Source organism: Apiospora kogelbergensis (assembly GCF_038363985.1).
Source record: "Apiospora kogelbergensis strain CBS 113332 chromosome Unknown utg000006l_segment0_segment0, whole genome shotgun sequence".
NCBI classification, from domain to species: Eukaryota; Fungi; Ascomycota; class Sordariomycetes; order Amphisphaeriales; family Apiosporaceae; genus Apiospora; species Apiospora kogelbergensis.
The window spans coordinates 1850060-1872141 of NW_027117423.1; the positions used below are offsets into that span (position 1 = coordinate 1850060).

General features: G+C 53.2%; 3 protein-coding genes across 3 annotated transcripts; 2 read left to right on the top strand and 1 right to left on the bottom strand.

The window, feature by feature from the left end:
• Positions 1-582: 582 nt before the first annotated feature.
• Positions 583-1813, top strand: PG998_009441 (uncharacterized protein; the record flags this gene model as incomplete). Its single annotated transcript, XM_066876257.1, has 3 exons — positions 583-691; positions 792-926; positions 1002-1813. The coding sequence occupies 3 exons, from the start codon at positions 583-585 to the stop codon at positions 1811-1813; spliced, it is 1056 nt and encodes a 351-aa protein (XP_066728413.1).
• Positions 1814-2566: 753 nt separating this feature from the next.
• On the top strand, positions 2567-4252 carry PG998_009442 (Tannase/feruloyl esterase; the record flags this gene model as incomplete). The annotated part of the gene is made up of 1 exon (XM_066876258.1): positions 2567-4252. One exon carries the CDS (start codon positions 2567-2569, stop codon positions 4250-4252), a length of 1686 nt encoding a protein of 561 aa, XP_066728414.1.
• Positions 4253-4807: 555 nt separating this feature from the next.
• Positions 4808-5644, bottom strand: PG998_009443 (ARP2/3 complex 16 kDa subunit; the record flags this gene model as incomplete). Its single annotated transcript, XM_066876259.1, has 3 exons — positions 4808-5045; positions 5124-5251; positions 5390-5644. The coding sequence occupies 3 exons, from the start codon at positions 5642-5644 to the stop codon at positions 4808-4810; spliced, it is 621 nt and encodes a 206-aa protein (XP_066728415.1).
• Positions 5645-22082: the final 16438 nt, after the last annotated feature.

The window sequence follows — 22082 nt, forward strand, 5'->3', positions numbered from 1 at the left end:
TTACTGCATTCCCACAGCCACAGCGACCGGCGTTCCGAGGGTAGGGGCAGGGTAGGGTGCGTAGTGTTTGAGGTTGATGCAGACAGATTGTTCGTATTCTGGTCCCTCCCCGTGGTTTTCGATGCCTATAGTTTGTGACACATGGTGGCTAGTTTGTACGGGCTCTCGCTCCACGGTAGGAGGCTATGGATTGTTCCCATGCAGGCAGGCCTATTGTTCGATTGTTGTTCCCTCCCACCAACAACCAACAACAGCGAATACAACAAGGTGGGACCTGATGCGGTTGGACTGATCTACGCATACGCAGTGTTTCCCTCTGGGTTTGCTGCGCCGGCGGATCGATACTCGCACCAAATTGCCACTTGACTCGTCGGATTGGTTATTTCAGTGCCCGTTAGCCGTCGTTGCTGTCGGGTAATCGCCTTGCCTGTACCACTCACCATCCAACACCCGCCACAAACACGCTCGCACCAACGGGCTTTGAGAAAAGGAATATTGTCTGATTTGCACTCTCGCCTTCCATATCGAGTCCAGCTTTCGGTTCTCCGCCCAACAAAGCAGATAGACAACCTCGCCAACACGATGCGTGACAGGTACCAGTCCGTCGAGGACAAGGTCAAACGGACGCGGCACAAGACGGCTTGGATTGGGTTCCTTGTTCTCTGCGGCATCGCCACGGCGATCGTAGTCGGTAAGTCTCTTCGTCCCACCCCTTCCTTTTCCCCTCCAAGTTACAATACCAGCCAATATGTACTTTATCAACTAACACGGCATGACACGGACTTGCGCAGTCTGCGTGTGCTATATCGTCTTGGATGTCAAGAGACAGCCCTCAACACCTGTGGACGAGACAGACGCCGAGCATAACGATGCATTGTTGGGTGTTGGAGAGGAGCAAGAATGGATTCCAGCTGATGATCTACTTGGTATGTGGTTAATCATCGTCATCATTCTCGTTCCTGGTCTTAAACTCGATGCTGACGTACTACTTCACTTCACAGACCAAATGAATACGTTTCCTCTCACCATCGCCGAGCAGACCACTGGTTCCAGGTATCAAGGACCTTCCACCACAGCCGCATTGCCTGTGTTGCTGGACCTCGCCAGCGCTCATATCAGCGATGAAGGTTCGTTGCAGAAGCGAAAGACGTTGTATACGACAACGACCGTGTTCGTTTTACCGCCCACGGCCACCCTGGCTCCGCCATCTACCGTGACAACGCCGCCCGAGGCTTCCAGTTCCGACCCTTCTTCTACGTTACCTATGACCGGCAACATGTACTGCCCTGACCCTCGACGCCCCAAGATCTTGACGCTGTGCAACTGGGTGCACACATCCGTTCCCGGCATGATCGATGCAGATAAGGTGCCCGGCACCATACCCGCGGCCTCCAGCTCCGCGGGTGGTGGGCAATCTGCGACCAACCCATTTGTTTCGGTCAGACTCGCACTTCTGAGCCTCTGGGCTCATATCAGACGGGGCGTGCCCAGTGCCGTACCAGCATATATCACTATGATCCGAGGACATAGCGAGCCGGCAACAAACTTGGAAACATTGCATCTCTGCGCCACCACAGCTGCCGAGTTATGGGAGAAGAGCCGCGAGCTACAGGAGTCCTTGGACGACGCCTTAATGCTTGTCCAGTTCCAGCAGGGGCTATTGAATTCCCAGGAGGGTATCATCGAGAGCCAGCGATTGAATTTGGAGGAGATGGCCAGATTGCTAGTCTTCGTCCAGAATCAGACTGCTGCTACGACACGTAAGTCTACGACCGCCGACACTCGGGGCCCCGGGCATCAGAACGCGATGTGAAAAGACATGTTGGAGGAGAAAGGGCTCGAGGAATGGGTCTCTGTTTGAATCACTCAATAAGCATTGGAGGGGACGAAATAACTGTTGTATAGATTACATCTGGATCATCGCATCAACCCATCCAGGGGGCACACCTGTATACATAGCATACGCATTCAGACGCCCAACACTGGGTCCAGTGTTGTCCTAGTTTAGGCACATGAACTAATAAATGCGAGCGAGACCAGAGATGAAGTGTCAACTTGGACTTATACGTGTACGCGAAGTCTCCATTGGAATGCTAGGATATGGTGGGGTTTGGAACATCGTGAAAGTGGCCGGATGAGTCAAAGCCGCAGTTCCTCCGCGCAGTCACTCCACGGTTGGCCACGGAGCTGGCTCCAGTCGTGTTTCCCTTGCAACGTCCACGACTCGTGGCTTTACCACGATCTGGGTTTTCAGTCCCGCCCGTACGATCCATCACCCGACCGATCATCCGAGTCTTGCTAGCTATGTGGATCGACGAAAGAAAAAGGTCGTGGATATGGGCATGCGACTGGCAACTTTTGTAATGGCCGACAACAGCAGCAGCATGGGCGCGATGAAGGCCGCAGTTTTGGGTGCCTATCCCTACTCCCCAGTTCTAAACATAAATACGGGGTTTGCTTCAGCCGATATGGACTCCTTTCTCACTCAGCCTCACCAGGGTATCTTTGAACTCTCTACTGCTCTTACCCTGTAGGAGGCGGCAACGGGCTAAGTCTTCCTCACACCATGGACTTTCTAGCAAGCAGTCTTGGCTTCGGCGGCGGCGGCCCCCAGCTCGCCACGTGTGAGCCGGGTTCCATCCCCTTCCCGACGACGCTGGCGGGCGCCGAGTTCCTCGGCATGGAAGCCCACGTCGTGGCCAACTACAGCATTCCCACGCCACCGGGCTACTCCTCGAGCAACCAAGAATACCCCGAGGGCACACCGGCACAGACCTTTTGCAACGTCACGGTGACGCACACACACCCGGGCCAGCACGACCGCATCCACACCTATATCTGGTTGCCGCTGGATGGCGGCGACGTTGCAGGCACCTCGTGGAACGGCGTCCTGCAAAGTGTCGGCGGTGGCGCCTTCCAGACAGGCCACTGGATCTGGAGCCACGCCGGCGCCGTGTCCGAGGGCTACGCCGTCGTAAGCACGGACGGCGGGCACCCTACCGAGAACCTCGGGGAGCCGTCGACGTGGGCGCTCGCGAGCGAGGGCAACGTGGACCTATACCCCCTGCAGAACTTCGCGAGCGTCGCCCTGCGCGACGCCGGCGTCATCGGCAAGAGCGTCGCCGCCGCCTTCTATGGCCGGGCCCCCGCCCGGAGCTACCACACTGGCTGCTCGACCGGCGGGCGCCAGGCCGCCATGCTGGCCCAGCGATGGCCCGACCTGCACGACGGGTACCTAGCGGGCGCCCCGGCCATCTACTGGGACTCTTTCGTGGTTGCGCTGCTGTACCCGCGCGCCCTCATGGCCGAGCTCGGGTACGTGCCGCCCCCGTGCGAGATGCACGAGTTCACGCGCCGCGCCCTGCGGCACTGCGACGGGCTCGACGGCGTCGAGGATGGCGTCGTCTCGGAGCCCGAGCTATGCTTCGCGAGCTTCGATCCTCGGGTGCTGGCCGGTGAGGAGTTTGTCTGCGGCGACGAGGGGGCCGGCGGCAGGACGCTGAAGCTCACCGAGGAGGGCGCGCGTGTGGTGCAGGCCGTCTGGGAGGGCTGGTACGAGACGGACGAGAAGAGCGGAGAGCGCACGCTTATCTGGCCGGGTCTGGGCCACCAGTCCACGATGGAGGGTCCTTTCCACACTCTCACAACGACGTGCGATTACGAGACAAAGCCCCACAAGTGCAAGTCGACCTCTTTCCCGGCCTCGATGCAGTGGCTCCAGTACTTCATCCATCGGACGCGCCAGCCCACCGACGAGGCGACCCTGACCGTGGCGGGCCTGAAGCGGGCTCTGCACGCATCGCGGCAGTGGTACGCATCCGTCATCGGCACGGACGACGCGGACCTGTCGGGCCTACGGGCCTCGAGAGGCAAGCTACTGCTGTGGCACGGGACGTCGGACGAGCTCATCCCCTATGCGCAGTCGCGGAAATACTACGAGTCCGTCGTCGCCAAAGACCCCGCGAACATCGACGATTACCTGCGGTACTTCGAGGCGCCCGGCGTGGGCCACTGCGGCTTCGGCGGCTTCGGGTTCCGGCCCCAGGGGCTGGTCGACACGCTGAGGGCTTGGGTCGAGGAGGGCAAGGCACCCCAGGTCCTGCCGGCTGAGATGATGGTGGCGACCCCTCATCATCATCTTCGGCAGGGTGATGGTGTGAATATGCAGCGAGTGCTTTGCAAGTACCCGAAGCGTGCCAAGTATGACGGCAAGGGAGATGTCACAAAGGCGGGGAGCTTCCGGTGCGAGTAATGTGTCACGGGCTAGTTGTAAACATTCTGAAGGCTTGCATCCCTTTTCAGCATCTGAAGCAGCAATCTACGATATTGCCCCAAAGACGTCGTACATATTTACTCCCGAATCCGATTTAGACCAGAAGGCCAGACGATTGTAGATTCTACGAGTGAATGATTATTTTAGTCAAAATAAAGATGGATATCTGAAAAAAGCCAATCCGTACAGAAGACTAGGCAGCATACACCAGGTATGAATAGAGACTTCATTCAGAATGGGGCAATCAAGAGGATAGAGCAAGCTGATGAGTGAAAAGACTGCCCGGGACAATACAGGAGTTGAACGGCGGGATCCATCATTGGCACGAGGCGTTATTCATAACATATGTGAACACTCTGCGCATACAGACTGCTTAGCGCACCCCTGAGCCCATAGATGACCAGATACTTCGTTATATACACAAAAGCAAGCTAGTATCACGTTTACATCCCCGATTGTACTCTTCGATAGTTATCATATAGCATTTAATTCGTTAAGGTTCTGTCAGCCAGTCTATATCCGCTCCGTCTATGCTTAAACCTTGCGCCAGTCGGTCATGCATCGGCCTATGCTACCCAAGCCAGCGACGTCGATGACCTTCTCATGCCAGCTCAAGATCACACTCATGGCGGCGCCCGTGGACTCGTTGGTAGAGCCGGGGCGGGATCCCATCTGGCTGAAACCCGTTTGCTGAGGCGTCAGGGTGCTGGGAGTCCGGTTTCCGGACCGACCGGCACCGCTGGCTCCGGCAGAAATCGCCATACCCTTATACCTGTAGATCACATGTTTATTAGTAACTCGGTCTCCAACTAGAGATCAATGCCTCCCATGAAGTCATCCAGCCACGTACAGGTATTTGATCAAGACATCCAACAACTCACTTCCACCTGGGGATTGGTGGATACGCTCCAGCATCGGCGACATGTCGCTCGCCTTTATCGACTGGAGGACCTCCGTGACGGTCTGCAGGTGTGCTTCCTGTAGCAGTGTTTCGATCTCGCGGTCAGCCTTCCTTGGTCCGTCACTGCCCCCGGGCCTTCCCAATCTTCACCGCCGTCATAGCAAGACGAGGGTCGACTAGTGGGAGTGTGGGAGTGTGGGAGTGTGTGAGCATACCTTAGCAGCTTCGGAGCCATTGTAGACGGGGGTCTCTAGACAACCTCGCAGGGCGCCCTCGGCGTCACCGCCACGCAGCAGCTGGCGGACCTGGGCATTGAGCTGACGGACGTCGGCCTCGTTGACCTCGGGGAGCGGCGGGTGGAGCGTGGTGGTGTCGAAGTTCTGCGAGGAGTCCGGGTCCAGGGCATCGATGTTGATGGTGCGCCACGCATCACTGAGGGACGCCGAGGTGTGCTGCTGGATGATGGACATGATGCTTGCTGGCGTGGTTTCGAAATTTTCGCTCTCTTCTCTTCCTCTTTCTCTCTTCCGCTGATCCTTCTTCCGTCCTTCCTTTCCTAGTGTTCGTATGCGTTGGCGGTTGAGGGGGAGACGGGGTGTGGTGCGTAGGGGGTGCACGAATCGGGTTGACACGTCGGCCTCGTCGGGTGTGCGTGCAGCAAGCAAGCAGGTAGAGCGGCGGCGTGTAGGGGGAAGCGGGCGAGGCTACTGCAGCGTCCCTTGCTAATCAATCGTAGGGTTGTATGAGGGTTGTAGCCGCGGTAGGCGTTCAGTAGGTTTCTGGGTGCTGGTGGCAGGAAGGTGAGGGTGGTGGGGGCTTTGGCTGCGCGGATGGAGGAGCAGGCGAGGACGTGTTGGCAGAGAGTGCGGGGCGAGGCTGCTAAAAACAGTCAGCAAGCCCGGCGACGGTCGAATCAGAGCTGCCGCCGCCAACTCACTCCCTCAATTGGCCCGTCGCCCGCTGCAGAGAGGAGGGGCGGAGCGACAGATTATCGTCGCAGACCTGCACTTACACCGACACGCCCAGCCGACCCATTGGCTGCCGTACGTTCTTCCTTCTGGCTGAGGGTGACGATGATGCTGCTGCTGCTGGCTGTTGGCTGGCTGCTGCTGCTGCTGCTGCTGCTGCTACTGCTGGCTGCTGCGACCGAAGTCTACAATCCACGGATGATACCATGTGAGTCATACGTGCACGCCGCTTGCATTGCATTAGGGAGATGGAGATTATCTTCACTTTGTACCGCTACATACGCCGAGTCGTGACACATTATACACCCCCAACCCGCGGGGTGCCAATTCACCGCGAGCGAAAAGTTGAGAAAAGAGGGCATTCCAATATGCATGCCCGGCGCACATGATACATTAGTTCGGGCAGGCAGGCATTTCCCTCTTTTCCTTCGCCGTTGGGCTTCTGTGGTTCGGTATATAACCTCCATCTTCATACATGAACAAGCTGCACGACACGTAGTTTACCCATCGCCTAACGAACGATTCTCGATTCACCAGCGTCGAAAATTTTGTTGAGGTTAGGCAGCAATACTTGCCTTCCCTGATAATAGCAAAGTCGGTCGCAAATGCGCAATCCCATGCAAAATTCGATATAGTAGCAGCAAGTGGTGGCTTGACTAGATGCAAATAGTAGATCGTGGTAATAGGTACGCCTATATCATGCCGTTGGCGCTTTGCAACTTGGCCTTCGTTGTATATTGGTCTAATGTCGGAATCAGTGGGTTCGAGGTGAAATTCGGCAAAACTCCGTATGCACCGCTCGTATCAGATTTCCGTTCCTCATCCCCGTTGCTGCATTTGTCCCAACTTCTACAAGGGATTTGTTAGGGGGCCCTATCATGACAGCTCGGAGGTGCATGTACTATTTCCTCTTGCTTACCGCCTACTGGCTGTCTCACAATAGGAAAAGTAGGGCAAAGCCCATGCGACCTACATACGGCCCTCAGTGGGCTGCCAGTAGCACATCTCGCTCTCTCTCCCCTTGCATAAGCCACGTGGAAGGGGTCAATCCATCTGCAAGACGCAAACAGGTTTCACATCGCACAGAGTTTAGCGAGACAATAAAAAAAACCGGAGTTAGAAACGCATGCGGATCGTTCCTCGACGGACGCCATACCAGCAGAACATACGTTGTGTGACATCACCCAGGGTAACAGTAACAAGAAGGACACCGAGTACAAAACCACAAGCTGTAACTCGGGGCGGGAATGTGATGGAACAAAAGGGGGCGGGTGCGACATCCCGCCAGTCCCGCGGCGCTGGAAGCGAATTGAGCCCCAGGGTCAAGGAAAATTTGGGATTCGTTCGGATTGACCGCCGGCGGTGTGCCGGGTTACATGGTGTGGCATTGACCGCCGTCGCGCTTCTGGCGTCCTTGGTCCATTGGCCAGGTTGCCAGGATCGAGCAATAGTGTTTTCAATCAGACCGAATAAGGCCTCGCCGTCTACAGGGGAGGAGAGGCTGCCCAAGGTGAGAAATCGCGGTTCACCGAGACTCGCACATGCCACACAGAGCCCACACCTGGGTAGCATCAATATGTCATTAGTGAGCTGCTTCAAAACAAGGCTGATGCTGGTTTAATTATGGTGCCCAGGGGTCGAAAACAAAGAACTGTGGGCTTCCCAGGGCCCGTTTGGGGTGCGTCCAGGCGTCTGCGGCGGTGGCATGGAAGTGGTGATTTCACAATCGTGCTCACGTCGTAAGAAATGGGTGGGTAGCCCGCCCTTCCAGCACCCGAAATTTGGACGCAGAGGGACGCATGTATGTATGTACATACCTACCTACATAGGACGGCATTGAGCCGCGGAGGCGAGGCCGTCATGACGGGCTGCGACGGGGAACGAGTCCGCAGCCCGAAACGTGTCACTTCCAGGAAGATCCTGGCAGGCATCTCGGTCAAACCCATCACCGTTCATCCCAATATCAGTCAATAGCAGTCCATCAGGCTGCATAGCCGCAGATCATCCCTTCGTCCTGTGGTTCAGAATGGCGGAATGGAAAACTCTTTCGCCTTCTGAGCCGGGGCTTCCAGCCAGGATCCCAATGGCCCGGGCGACCCAGGACATGTTTGTCATATGTGACCCAAGGGAAAGGGCAAAAATTTCCTATCTGATTAGCGAGGTGCCAATAGTATGGTAATATCAGAATGCCGGTATGTGCGTGCAAGAGTTGGTTTCAGGTGCTAACGATCGGGATCGTTCCCCGGTGACGGCGCCACGAGGTACAGTCAGTAGGAGGGCCAAAGACTGGATTGTTTGACAGTCTCCCCGAGCCCCCTGTGGATTGGCGGACGCTAACAGGCGGTCGGTACGTATCCTGGTTCGGTGCCAGGCCGCTTTGCATTCGATGTAACGCAATCCTCTGGCTGTCGCCTTACTCTTCTTCACGTGCGGGCTGCGTTCTCTTCCGGGAACGGGCAATCAGACGGACTGAACAGCGAGCCTGTTGCGGCTTGCTGAGCACACACCGAGTCAGTCTGCGAGAGAAAGGGATCACAAGCCACGGTCGTCGTGTAGGTGCCAGCCAATACGACGACACCGCTTCCACCGGTACTCAGGGTACTGCTCAGGGCAGGTATGTAGGTGTACCTCGCGCGAGTAAACAATGGGTTTTGTTCTCTGAGATCAATGCTTAACCAGTGGGGGTCATGCAGGACGGTTAGGTACTGTAGTACCAAGCCATGCAACGTGGCTGGGGAATTGGTGCGGTGGAGCATCCTAGCAGAAATCCTAGAACCGAGCTAGAAACGCGAAGGAAGGCCTTCCAGGCTTCTGGAAGCAAGTACATCGTTGGAATGCATGGGATGGATTCGAGCGAAAACATACCCATCCGCAATCCCATTCCCGTTGGGCTCTGGCCGACTATGTAGCCTGCATGTGCATGGGATCCTCTCCTTGTCGTCACCACGTCACCACGTCACCCGGCAGAAGAGAGACACAATAGGGGTCCTCACCTATGTACCACCGCCATCTATCCACCTATCAACACCGGCAGCGATATCTCCGTAGCCTCTTTGTTTCTAAGTGGAAGAATGAACATCGCAGCCAAGATGCAGCAGATCACACACCCTGGAGACTCATCAACCCATGTCCATATCCTCAGCTCGGCATGCACTACAGGCACCCCAATCCGTCACCGCTCCAATGTACATAGGTATCATGTCCCTCGACCAAGCACGCAGCCATCCTGCCTACATCATCATACCTGAAGTCTGCATGATGCATGCATAGTAGGTGCCCGGGTAGTGCATATGCCTACATAAGAGATCCATCCTCGCAAAGGACCGAGCATTAGGCGGCTCGGGAACCCATTTCCTCGGCAAGGTAGCGTGACGAGGGTAGATCAGAGTCTGCCGCGCATGGGGATGATGATGGCCATGTACGTGTAGTATGAGAATCTCCAGTGTTCGAGCAGTGGAGTGTTCGAAGGGACCGCCGCCGGTCATTTTCGAGATTAGAAGCCATCGTGGAGGCCGGCAACTCCTTTGCTCCCTGGTGCGCTCCACGCGGTAGTGGGTATCGCTGTCAACGTAGCCGTTAGCTCTGGAAGCTTTCTAGAACAAACCAAGGCGGCAGGCCTGTGTGTAGAAATACTCAAGCGTATAATGAAAAGATGGTCGCTCGGCCCGAAGGGGAAGGTCCCCTACATGCAGAGTATGTTGTACGTACTGATATGTACGTTGACGTGTCTGCGCAGTCAAGTGGATTGGCGTTGGTGTATTTGGCGGTCTAGTTAGGATGTATGTAAGTTGACATACGTGAACATTCTATACGCTGATACGAAAATGTGAGACATGTAACCATCTCAATTGCCCACCGTTACATACATAGAGTAGACCGATTATGAATATAGTTGTGCTATCGGCATAACGGCACTCCTCCCCCATACGTGTGGGACATGTACGTAGGAGTTAAGCTTAGACTGCGTCGCATTGCACTCTTCAATGTAGCAGTCGTATCTGTAGGCAGTTTTACCAAGCAGGCATATTGGCGTCATTGGTATGCCAGAGCCTGCGCTTACTGCCTGGGGCAATTGGCTAACACCGAGACATCCAGAGCAGACGATATACTCCAAGGCAGGCAATTCGCTCGAACCACATGTGTCGTTGTTTCATCACCTGACGGTTGGATGATGCATGCATGCATCTTCTGTCCATTGCATGTCCACTGTTAATTGGTGTTTCGACTTTATGTTATGAACGCTGCGCCCGCGTAGGCCTGTTTGCCTGTGGCCACTGAATGGCCTGTCGGAACAAACCTTTTCTACCTCTGTTTCCCCATCAAGTCTCAGACTGTCTGTGCTGCAGCCAATCAGAACCACGTGCTCGCCATTCCCGGCTGGGAATCAATGCCAAAGCCTGCCTACGAGCAGTACTACGAGGACGAGAATATGTACAATGGCAAGAAACGCCAATGAGTTCTGTCCTCCAATGGGATCCGTCCAGGCCAGGTTCACAGGCGGCTGATCGATCCGTCGTCAACGGGCCACTTGTCCTGAGAGAGCAATAATTTCCCCTGTTTCATGCCTATTTTTGACTAGGTACCTGACTATGTATAATGCAGACTGATGTGGATCTTCCCCAAGCTAGGCTAATGCAGGAACAGGGCGCGGTTACTAGGAAAGGCTTCGCTCATCCCTCCCTCGCAAGATGCCTCTGACCATACCCGGGGGGCGCTTGCCTTCCAAAGTACCTATTACTTTCGCGAACCTGGGTCGTCATTCGACTGTCAACACCAAGGCGACTTCGGCTCAACACGCGCAACAAGAACAAGATGAATTCCCTGATGGCAAGCAGGGCTTGATATCATTGGAGTTTCTTGGCTCCGGGTTCGATGAAATCAACCGATCATTGCTTACATACCTACGGATGGCGAAGGGTCCAAGTAGCTACTTACTAAGGTAGTCTGATTGCTTCACTCTTAGTTTCCCAAAACTTGGTACGATGCTCCGGGACGCGAGGAAATAGATTGGAGCTTACTCCGGCTATCAATTGACAGATCCCGCGGCCTCCTTTCCCCTTTCATAGCTCGTATAGCTAGCTTCTGGAACCTTGGTTGTTGCTGTTGTTACGCACTTGTGTAAACACATGTACTCACAAACACAACCACATTATGAATAAAAATAAACTAAGGAACGGCAAAACTCATTCTCATAGTCCGACTTGTTGCAGGGCATTGGCAATGGGCTGCATTGCTGCATTCTTGTTAGAGGAGAGGCTTGAGGCAGCTTGGTTGCCCCCGAAGAATGTTGGGAAATTGCCGAAGGTGCATCGTCAATGGGTACATCTCGTAGTTAAGGTGGTAATCAGGAAATTTTTTCCCTCTGGAATTAAGATCTTTGTGACCGGCTGTTCCATCATCCATGCTAGTGGAGATGGGGTGGTACCTATACGGCGCTATGTCATTGACATATTCCAGCAAAGAACATCAAACCCTCGTTAATCGGACTCAATCCAGCCCATTCCGCATGCAGCAGCCTTCTAGAAGCCCCAGGTGCCCTTTTTGGCTACCTGCCTTCGGTGATGGGGCTAACCTAGAAGCTAATCTAGGGGCTGGCTGGCTGGGTCCGTAGAACTTGTGCTATGTAATGTATGTATCTTTTGTTGCCTGTTGTTTGTTTCTAGGATACATATGTATTCATGTGATCTGCAAATGAGTTAGGGAACGTCCCTAGTTGATCATTGTCTATTTGGTGTTGACGAGGTTGGCGGACGGCCCGGTTTTGTCATACTTGCAACGCCATTGGACAGGCATCGACTTCTATGTGTGTGGACGGAGTCAGGTTATGTTTTGGCGCCGGGTTGGAGACTGCAAACCGCCTATAGAAGGGGCCTGTTTGGGCGATATTCCACCTATTACGCCCGTATGCTACCATGGTTCAAGTCGTACAGGCATCGTATCGGCACCCGAAGCGGGACAGCGTGCCTTCCAGGCGTCCGTCCATCCCTAATATTGTTTCGGAAGACGAGCGCGCTCCCAGATTCCGTCCTACCTCAGCCGGCTGAGATGACTGGTTACCGTACGGGCTGGTGCATGCATGTTGATGCCGGATCGCACTGCTATTAACCCGGTTCGGTCCGCTAATCTCCGAATCCCATAGAAAGCAACTCGGTAATACCTCAGAGGTTTATCGACAGTGACGCATTGCATCCGACCAACGTGAGTAGTGCTCCGTGGTGTGACGGCGCAGGCTGATCATGACGAGGGCAGCCAAGGTCCTCTGGAATCATAAGCAGATTTTGGTGTCTTATGGGAGAAGACGATGACTGAATCTCTAGCGTTAGCTGGCTGTTTCGGGCAACTCATCGAAGACAGCAGTTGCAACTGGTTCAGATGAACCGGCCGAGCGCGGAATGGCCCCGCTTCGAATGGCTGTAATGATGGGTGGCATCATTTCTGGACTGTAACCATAAGAGTGAGAGTTGCTGACTCTGTTCTGTACTTACATTATGGTTTGGCTGGCAAGTGCTACACCACATTGTCGTCATTGCAATATTGGCATCCGTCAGGCCGTAGACACATTATTCACACGTACTTAGCATGGGAATCGTTCGACGGACTGAAACATCAATGGCTCAGTGCAGCAGCAACCCTACACGTCCACGGTAATGTGGCTGCTCTGCTTGAGATCGAGTCGCGTTACTTATTAATTGCCCCTACAATGGCCGCTGACGTGCCAATCCGACCACCTTAGCTTTACACATCCCTCCAACTTCACAGGTTGTCCGTCGCCATGTCTTTGCAGTTGGTCAGATGCTGACGTTATATTCGACGCGGGTGTTAGATCGGACCAGACGGGTGCTGCAAAGTGCTTTGGTGTATCATCGTACCTCCAACCTACCTCATCCTCCTTCCCCTTTAGTGAGGATGCCATCTTTTAGCGATGCCCATCGGTGCCGAGTCAAACATTGGATGTAATCAGGGGAGGACTGCAATTGACTCGTCTACCAAGCAATCCAGTGCACACATGTCCAACGGCATAACCCGCAGTATAGAAAGTACCGTGGCTATGATTAGCCTCCACGGGGATGCGCGGGAGCTAGAAGCTGACTCTTCCGCGTTGTATTAGCCTCCCATTCTACGCCCTCCAAGGTGGTGTCAAAGCACCATCCTCTGACAATGTCAAAGTATGCATTATCGCGAAAAGGCACATTTCGTAAAATATACGAAGCTTTCCCTCATATCGTTGGTTCATTGCATCCGACTTGCATTGTCTTCGTGACACCTCGCGATACACAAAGCCAGGCACAATACAGGAAACATCTTCTAAATCACGATCCATGCCGTCAGAACCCCTGGAGCTGCCTGCATGCATGCAGGCCTAGTCAGGAACGACTGCAAGAGGCGAGATCCCAGGTCCTCCTATGCCTGATACATTCCCAGAGATTTGGGCCATGGTAATCTTCAAGCAACCGCCATCTATGCAATGCAACTAATAATAGATATTATCGAATGCGGTACCTCCTCTCACGACACCCAATTCGTATTGAGCATTGTGATTCCGCTATCGCCAACAACACGAGTGCTACTGACAAAATAATTTTCTCGTGGCGTAACGCTCTTACCGGACTATTTGGTATGTATTCAATCCTTTGTCTCTGTGCCACTGCCGAACGATGGGGTTCTGCAGTGCCAGCCGAACGTCTCCAAATGTGGGCTTCGGAACGAACGAACAGGATGGATGCCGTGTCACCGAGACCGACCAAAGGACCCAGGAACCCTCCAAAAGACAAGCAGGCAGTGTAAGCCTTATGCGGACACGCTGATGCTCTGGACTGGGTGGCAACCCTCCCGCGACCATCCATCATGGCACCCAAAATAGTAGCTCCAGCTGCGCGGCTGACATACCCGACAACACGTGTGGGTTAGGGTGCGATAAGCCCAAGCCCGGCAATTCTCATCCTCATTCTCGTCATACGAGCGAGGCCGGCTAGCCCACTTGCCTATTGACGTTTATCGCTCGACAACAACTGTATTGACGGAGGGTCGGCCGAGCCGGGAGAGAGTTACCAGGCAACAGGTCAATACTCTAGGCACGTTCGTTTTCCCAATCTCGCACCTCTTATTACCTAGCTAGAAATCCTGCCTTCCGAGTTCCCCTAGTTCCGCGACCCGCCATCGAACCGTTTCCTGAGGACTTTGTACCCCATGTCGGTTTTCCCCTTCCCCCAAGCATCATCTGTGTTTTCCTTTCCCCTTCCAAGAGGTACAGTATCATTTCCCACGCGGCAGAGAAAGTTTTGGGCCGATGAAACCAACAGAAACTTTGACCAGATTGGCAATCAAGACGTGGCCCCCCGGCATGGTTTCTTCTGCCAGGCCAGCCCGGAGACAACGGAGACAATGACTTCTGTTACTGAACTATCAACCATGTAGGTATGGAGCCATAACAGTCTGGCCCCAAATCCACCCCAACGGCACTTGCGAAACTCAGCAAGGCTGGGCATCAGACGATGGAAGTGGACATGCTCTCGCAGCATTGTTCATCGCCAGGCCTGGTGGAAGCAATGGTGGAAGCGTGGAAGGGACAGCAAATATTCGAGAAAAATTCGAAAGTGGGCGCAACCTGCGTCTAGCGTGTCGGGCAAGGGGATTATTACCCAGGTGGATCTGGCGTACCGACGACGAAAGGATCACCCCATATCCCTGTTAGCCTGTAGGACAATCCCAGAGCGACATTTCAAACCCTGTGGCATTATTATTCTTTTTACCAGAAGACGCTCTTCAGGGGAGCAATCTAGCAATGTACCTTTTGTTCCCTGCATATCCTTCCAATTGCTTCTTGTCCCAACCGGAGCGAAGCGTTAGGCGGGCTGCTGGTCCACTAGGGAAATGGCCGCCACTAAATCCCAGGTCTCCTCCACTGTAAAATAGTAAGGGACAATTCCGTCCTTGTTGGACAACCCCCGGCCCGACCAGCACTGCTTCTTCTGCCCCAAGCCCCAAGCACCGAGCCCTCAATAGTCGAGCGAAGTGACTGCTCACCATGGGTATGAAGGGGGGATGGGTATGCAAGTGGGCATTGCACACATCTACTTGAAGCTCTCCGAGTGTCAATGACGGGGCAGGACTGTTTTCCAATTTCATCCAGTATACAAACATACAATACATACACATGTAGTATCTGAAATAGGTAAGAAGCAACCGAAGTGAGTGAAGTGTGTGTAGCTGGATGCAGCTGTTAGTTCTTTCTCTCTCGCTCGCTCTCGCGCGCGCGTCACGTCACTCTAGCGATGGTCTAACACAACACACCGCGCATGGAGAAATAGACTGATGGACGAGCCTACCCTCCCTACCTGCCTTGCGTTAGTTTACCTCCCGGGCTAGGGTGTTGTATGTACTTCGTGTTTTGGTATAGGGCGATGACCTGGATCCATCTACTGACGTCTGTCTGTCAGTCCTGTCTGCGCCGACCCATTGAATTAATGTTGTCCAGCTCATCGGCCATGGGCGGGCGGGCATGGATGGGCATAGGCATGGGCGTGCATGTACCGCTACTTGCCATGACCAGACTAACTTAGCATGTACCGAACGCCCCAAACGACCTACTGCTTGGAACGGGGCATCCTCATGTACACTAACCAGCCCATCCATGCACCCGCGGTTGACTTGGCCTGTCAAGGTGGTTCCCTGCGACAGACAGGTACCTGCTGGGTCTCTCATTTACATGCGTGAGGTTTGAGGCCTGGTAAATTGAACCACCCTTTTCCTTCCCCTTGGAAACGCACACACCCCCCTCCAGAGGCCAACACGCCCTTATGTCTTTCTATAAGACGGAAATCTACCCCCTTCCCAGGCCCAATTTCAGAGGAGTTTTTTCCTAAACCATCTTTCGGGTTGTTTGTACAATAAAGAGTCTCCAGTCTCTCTCTCCTCCGTTCCCTCTCTCATATATTGCTATTCTGCCTGTATTTGAAGACAAACGACTCATACCTCGCCGACACTCCTTGTTGTACAACTACCAGTTCCAGCGCACTTCCTTTCCTGCACTGCTTTAAGCGATTTGATCCACTCCCACCTGCCGCAACCAACAGCAGCCTCCCCCAGCAGCCGCCGCTACAGTATTCCAGCCAGCATTTGCTTCAGCCCAGCGAAAACTTGCAGCCGCCGTACCTGGCATATCGTTCCAAGACAACGACAATAATCCAGCTCCATTGAGACCTCATAATCCCTCTGCCTCCCGAGACTAAACTTGCGCGACCCTCGCCAAAAAGCCGGCCTCCAAGCAGCTACCTACAACAATACCTGCCTGCTGTCTCATTTTCACGAGCTACCAGAGCAGCCTCAGCAACCGACAACCGAGTTATCACCAATCCCCTCTCGGATATATAATTTGGTCGTCATCCCACCCTTCGACGCCCTCGGTGCTGATATAAGCTACTAATTGCCATTCACACCTGTCACCATTGGCTGCCACCCTACAATTTCAGCACTCTTCCTGAAAGTAGCCAACTACCCGACGACGCAAGAATCCCTGCACTCGCTGCATCATCGCCTCCTAAACTTCGCCAATCCTCACCCACGGCATCCCGCGCCTTGCAAGGTACATATCTTCTACGTCGCACTACGAAGCCTAAACTTGTGAGTCATGCCACACATGAGGGAGATGACTACATGGTCTCGTCTTCTCTTGCTCTCTTTGGTTATTTGCTCCCCCCTGCCTCTGGGCTTCACGGCCCTTATCATAGGGTGGATGGCAACAATGCCTTTCAAAATAGATCCATATAAAGACGCATGCATACTTAATTCGTGTATTTTTGGCTAACCATAGCTTTGTTTCAGCAGCACACATCCCTCATACAGATCATCATGTTTGACACAGAGTTGCAAAGCTTCGCCAACATGGGTCGCGGTGCATACGACACAACTGGAGTGCCCAAGCCTCCCCCTCGCCCTAAGCCATCATAAGAGTCTCGATGTGTTCACATTATGACCAATTTTGAACAATGCGATCACGACTCCGGCTTTACAATGCTATGTCTAATACGAGGAACTTGGCCAACCCTCACTTTGTCGAATATATCGCAACACTAGCATCCGCTCCACGCGGTGGAGTGTGCTCGCTAGTGCTTAATCACTTGCGCTTCGACTGTACAACAACTTTTTGACTGCAATGTCAGTATGCCGATATACCTTTAATGCACCATCTTCCGATCCGATACGATATACACTACTTCGGCTCGCTGCCGCCTGGATTCAGCAGGGAATGAGATACCAGATCTCATACGCTTGCTTTTTCGAACTATCTTGGGCTTGTTTTTCACCACGGCGTTACTCTTAGACGGAAACGGCATCAGGGTCTCCTTTATTATTTTTTGGCCACACCTCAGGGTCTTGGGAGTTTCCGCAACTTCCGCTGCACATTTGGGGACCTGCGCACTCGGAGTCCCGACTCTTGTGAGAGTGAAAGGCAATACTCTATGCCTACCCCCGACTATCGGCTCACCACGACCGGTCTTCAGCCCTGACGGTGGCCACTTCAGCGCATGCCACACATTTTAATACCCCCTTTCAGTTCAGCACGTGAATTGGTTTTATGGTTGTGGTCACAGCACACAATGATTGGAATTTCTCGGGGATCCGCCCCTTTCGCGACAGGTTCTGGTACGGTTTACAAAAAAGGGAATTGGGCTGGGAAAAGAATATGGGATCGGATTGCATATAGACTTTGATTTTTGTTTGTTTCTTGTACCCCGCCACACCCCTCCTCCGGATCCCTTCACGGGGATAGGATACGTGGTGGCACTCTGTACTCATATTGCTTGGTTTGGGCTACCAGATACATTTCTGGGTCGGTCGTCATTGTCGTTTGGACACTTGTACAATGTATGTGGCAAGGAATTGGGAGGAAGAGCGACCCTGATTCAACAAGCGATTTTCATTTCCTGTTTTGAGGGTTGTCAGCCATGTGGTTGGTCGCTGGGCTGGCACCAGGTTGATAGAAGAACCCCCTGGTTTAGAGAGTATAGTGAGGAGCGTGCTTCAGAGAGAATAAAGAAACCAATTACACTTTACAATGACTTGCAAGCAACCTGATCCTAGCGACTGAAGTGAAACATGGCAGTTGGATAGTAGTATGAGGCTAACTAAGCGTCCTTGCATAGTGTGCTATGTGGGAAACTCATTGCAGCACTGCCAGGGATTGGATTGTTTGCTTTTCCCCCATAGGCTACCAAGAATCCGGTCGAAATGAGTTCTGCTTCAGGACGTCACCGACTGGCGCTCCTTTTGATGCCCACGCTGGCTCAGCAGCAGTAGCAAACAGAGGAGCTTCTCAGCAATAACGACTGTGTACAGACTTTCGGCTCACACTGCAAGAGATCCGAAAGGGGGGCGAGGGCATATGTAAAGAGACCTCCCTACCTCGGCGGCGAATAGGATTCCCTGACGTGCGCATTGTTCAAGCATCCCTCTGCCACACGTCTTCACACATGAGACAAAAATAGAGACATGCATAGACAGAAGACCTCGGCACCCATCTGCAAAACGATGGGGTGAGATTTCATTAGGTGCATGATCCAAGATAACAGACACACACAAAAATAAGAAAATGCATTCCAGTGAAGGGAAATCAATATTCGAAACTCAAAAAAGTCGGTTGCGCATCTGTCATAATTTCTCTATTCTTTTGCATCAAAACTTAATTCTCGCTTCGTCACTTCTATTGCTTCGTGCTTTCTTTTTCTTCTGCTGGCTACGGCACCTTAAGAGGGGGGTTAAAATCAAGACGGCGCAGCAATTCCGCGACGCTTAGTCTATGGCAAACACCGTAGGTAGATGAAATAATGCCGAGCCCTTTTCAACGTCTTTTCTGGTGATTGATTGCGATTAAGCCGCCTTGGCTTTTTCACGTTTTCGATCCGGGAATTGATTTCCTCGATCCCGTCATTCCAGTTAATATCAACTTCCGTCGACGCTCAATGTACACAACACAATTGTCGGTGATAAGGGATGGCTTCCTGGCTAGGGGCTTCAAGCCAACTGCAAGGCTAATGCAAGGTTAATAAGGAGCTCGCATGATCATGAGTCCCGAAAACCATACTCTCGGGTCATTACCACAAAGAGCTGACTTGAAGAGGAAAGGCGGCTGGGCGATAGCAAGTCCGCTACCGCTAAAGCCCCCCCAAAAAGTTGGAGGCACTGTCTGTCAGGCTGCAAGCTAAGGTAGATGGCCAGAAGCGACAAAATGCTCTATATTCAAGTACTACTTGGTAAAAGGGCCGTAATAACATTATATATTATTAATTAGAATACATCTTTTAGTACATAGAGAAATTAGAGTGTGCAGTGTTTTGTTAAAGGCGCTTCTGGATGGCCTGTAGCTGCGGCGATGCGGCGGCCAAAGACCTGGACGAGGAGGCAGAAGAAGAAATGAAACAAAGAAGCCATGGGGAAAACTCTGCAAACTATAAGACGCTGCTGATATACATAATGGATTGAGGCTTGCTTTGCTTTGCTCTGCTTTGCTTCCCTTCACATCCGTGCCCTATCATCACATACGACGTTCGGTTACCATCCAGGGTCATACTCAAGTATCAGCTAGACTCGGCATCCAGAGAGGTACACGCAGAGGCGTACATATATTCGGCTCGGATGGGTGACCGGAACCATCCGCCCGGCCTAGGCCCCAATCGAGAAGTCATCGTGGCCGTACCCTCTACCTACCCTACTGGAAGGAGTAGTCTTCCCCCCTGACCAACATCATTACGGGTGAAATACCCTGACGCTAACCACCTTCCTACTTCTTCGAGAAGAAACAAATCGACAGAAGAAGGATGGTGCCAATTTGACAGACTCCCCACAATGCATCCCTGATCATCATCATCAGTTGCCCATTCACTCGCCGCTGATGACTCGTAATCCCGGCGCAATCATCCTCTTTCTACAAACCTTCTGCCGGGTAGCGATCCCGCTGTGGGTGGCTTGATTTTGGGTTTTTCTTTTCTTTCGGCGTCGTTGGTTTGCGACGCCGCCAGATCAGATTGATGGCAGACACTACTACTACAACTACACGCCTACGGGTGACGGGTGTTACGCCACCTCGCCGATTAATGCAGGTACGGGCTATGTATGCACCCTTTTTTCCCCTTTCACTTTCACATTTGCGTTTACTTAGTACACCCACCAAACCAAATTGTCGAGGAGCCAAGCCGATGCGTCGCGCCGCGTGCTGGGAAAGTGATGCATCACTCCAGTCTCTGGGCGGAAGTCAGGAACCACGTACCGCGGTACGGGTGTGCAAGTCCAAGTACCGGTACTGCGACGCTACCTCCGCAATGCGCATGTACCTCTACTCTCTATATCCTTCTCTCGATATGGACAAACGAGCACCCGCCGTTCTACCACGGGGAAACTGGGTGTGTGCCCTTGGCGAGTTCGGGAGGGGACCAGGATTCTTCTGCCTCCCCTTGTCCCTTTCGGCTCGTATTTTCATCCAATCTGGGCGTGCGTGTGCCGCACAGAGAAGAGTGAGCAGGATCTGTATGTTTATTTTCATTGTGCGATGACTCGACGTAATCGTGCGCCCTCCCTCATTCCCGGATTGATTAGCATCAACGAATGGCGTGTTGGGAATCCCAGGGGTGCGGACGAGGATGAGGGCGTGGTGCGTGGTGGCAGTTGGGTGGTAAGTACCCTCTTTGAAGCTACTGCATGCCCTTTGCCAGCCAGCCCTGAAATAGAAACAACAAGATGCTCGATCCATTCAGGTCCGCTACCCAATCAACCACATCTGCCTTTCCCAGGCGTGCAACATTACAGCCTTCATTCTCTCTCTATCCGGTGTGGGGGCGGCGGCGATGAACCTTCGCCTCCGTATTCATGGGCATTATCGATGACGGCGGCGAACAATACTGTTGTCATCTCGACTACCGCTGGGACCGAAGTTATCTGGGAGTCTCACACCGGCCATTCTCATTGGAGTTCACAGCTTCCGAATTTGCCCATTGTAAGATGCGTAAGCTGACGCCCATGTCATCATCCCTTTTTAGGCAGGGAGATGGTGAGTTGGATGCAGCGTGGAGTTTTTGGTCTGGCCTATCTAACCCCCCCTTAAAACCCCCCCACGAATGCATCTTCCTGCTGCAGGTTGTACAGGGTAGAACGGCCGAAGAAGAAGCAGCAGAAGAAGGGGTCGTCGTTCATGCGTTTGCTAGCCAGCCATCGGATGCGCCCCGTCTGTGATGCATCCACACACAGGTGCTTTCTCAGATCATCCTTCCCTACAGCCTAGGTATCTCTCCCAATCTTCCAGAAGGGTTCCGTCAAGCAGGCTGCTGTTGTGTGTGCAGTCTTGCTTGACTCTTGTGTTAGAATGATGAAGCACGTGCTGTGCCACGAAGAGAAGAGCAATATCGTCCTCACCCGGCTACGCTTATATTAGGTCCCGGCAGATCTTTGTAGCCACCCCATGCGTGTGGCTATGTATGTGCAGTTGGAAGTAGGTAGATACAAGCCATTGGCTGGGTCTGCTTTGCTACTGCACACGTCGGCTTGGGAGAAAACGAATCAAGGTCAAGCGATCGGGGAGAAAAGCGGTGCGACTAAACTACACGAAAACCCTGATGGTGATATCTAGCTCACTGTAGTTAGGTATGCGGCTTCTTTGCGGTGCGGGCGCACGCGCTCTTTCAGCTCCTCACCCTGATTTATTGCTTTCCTTCTTACCCGGTGGCCTGGGAATAATCTTCCGATGCTGGGGAGGCTGGCCTTGCCCAACCTACTCCCTTGCCTGCCCTGCATCTGCAACCTGCACTCTGCATATGCGCTGCGAGGTTCAACACGGGTTTCTGGTCGGATGAATGACTACGCATGCGGCCAATGGGAAAATCCAGAAGAAGCGGGACGAGGGACAAACATGTATGTACGATCGGGTGACAGGTCGTTTTTTCTGTTTCCTCCA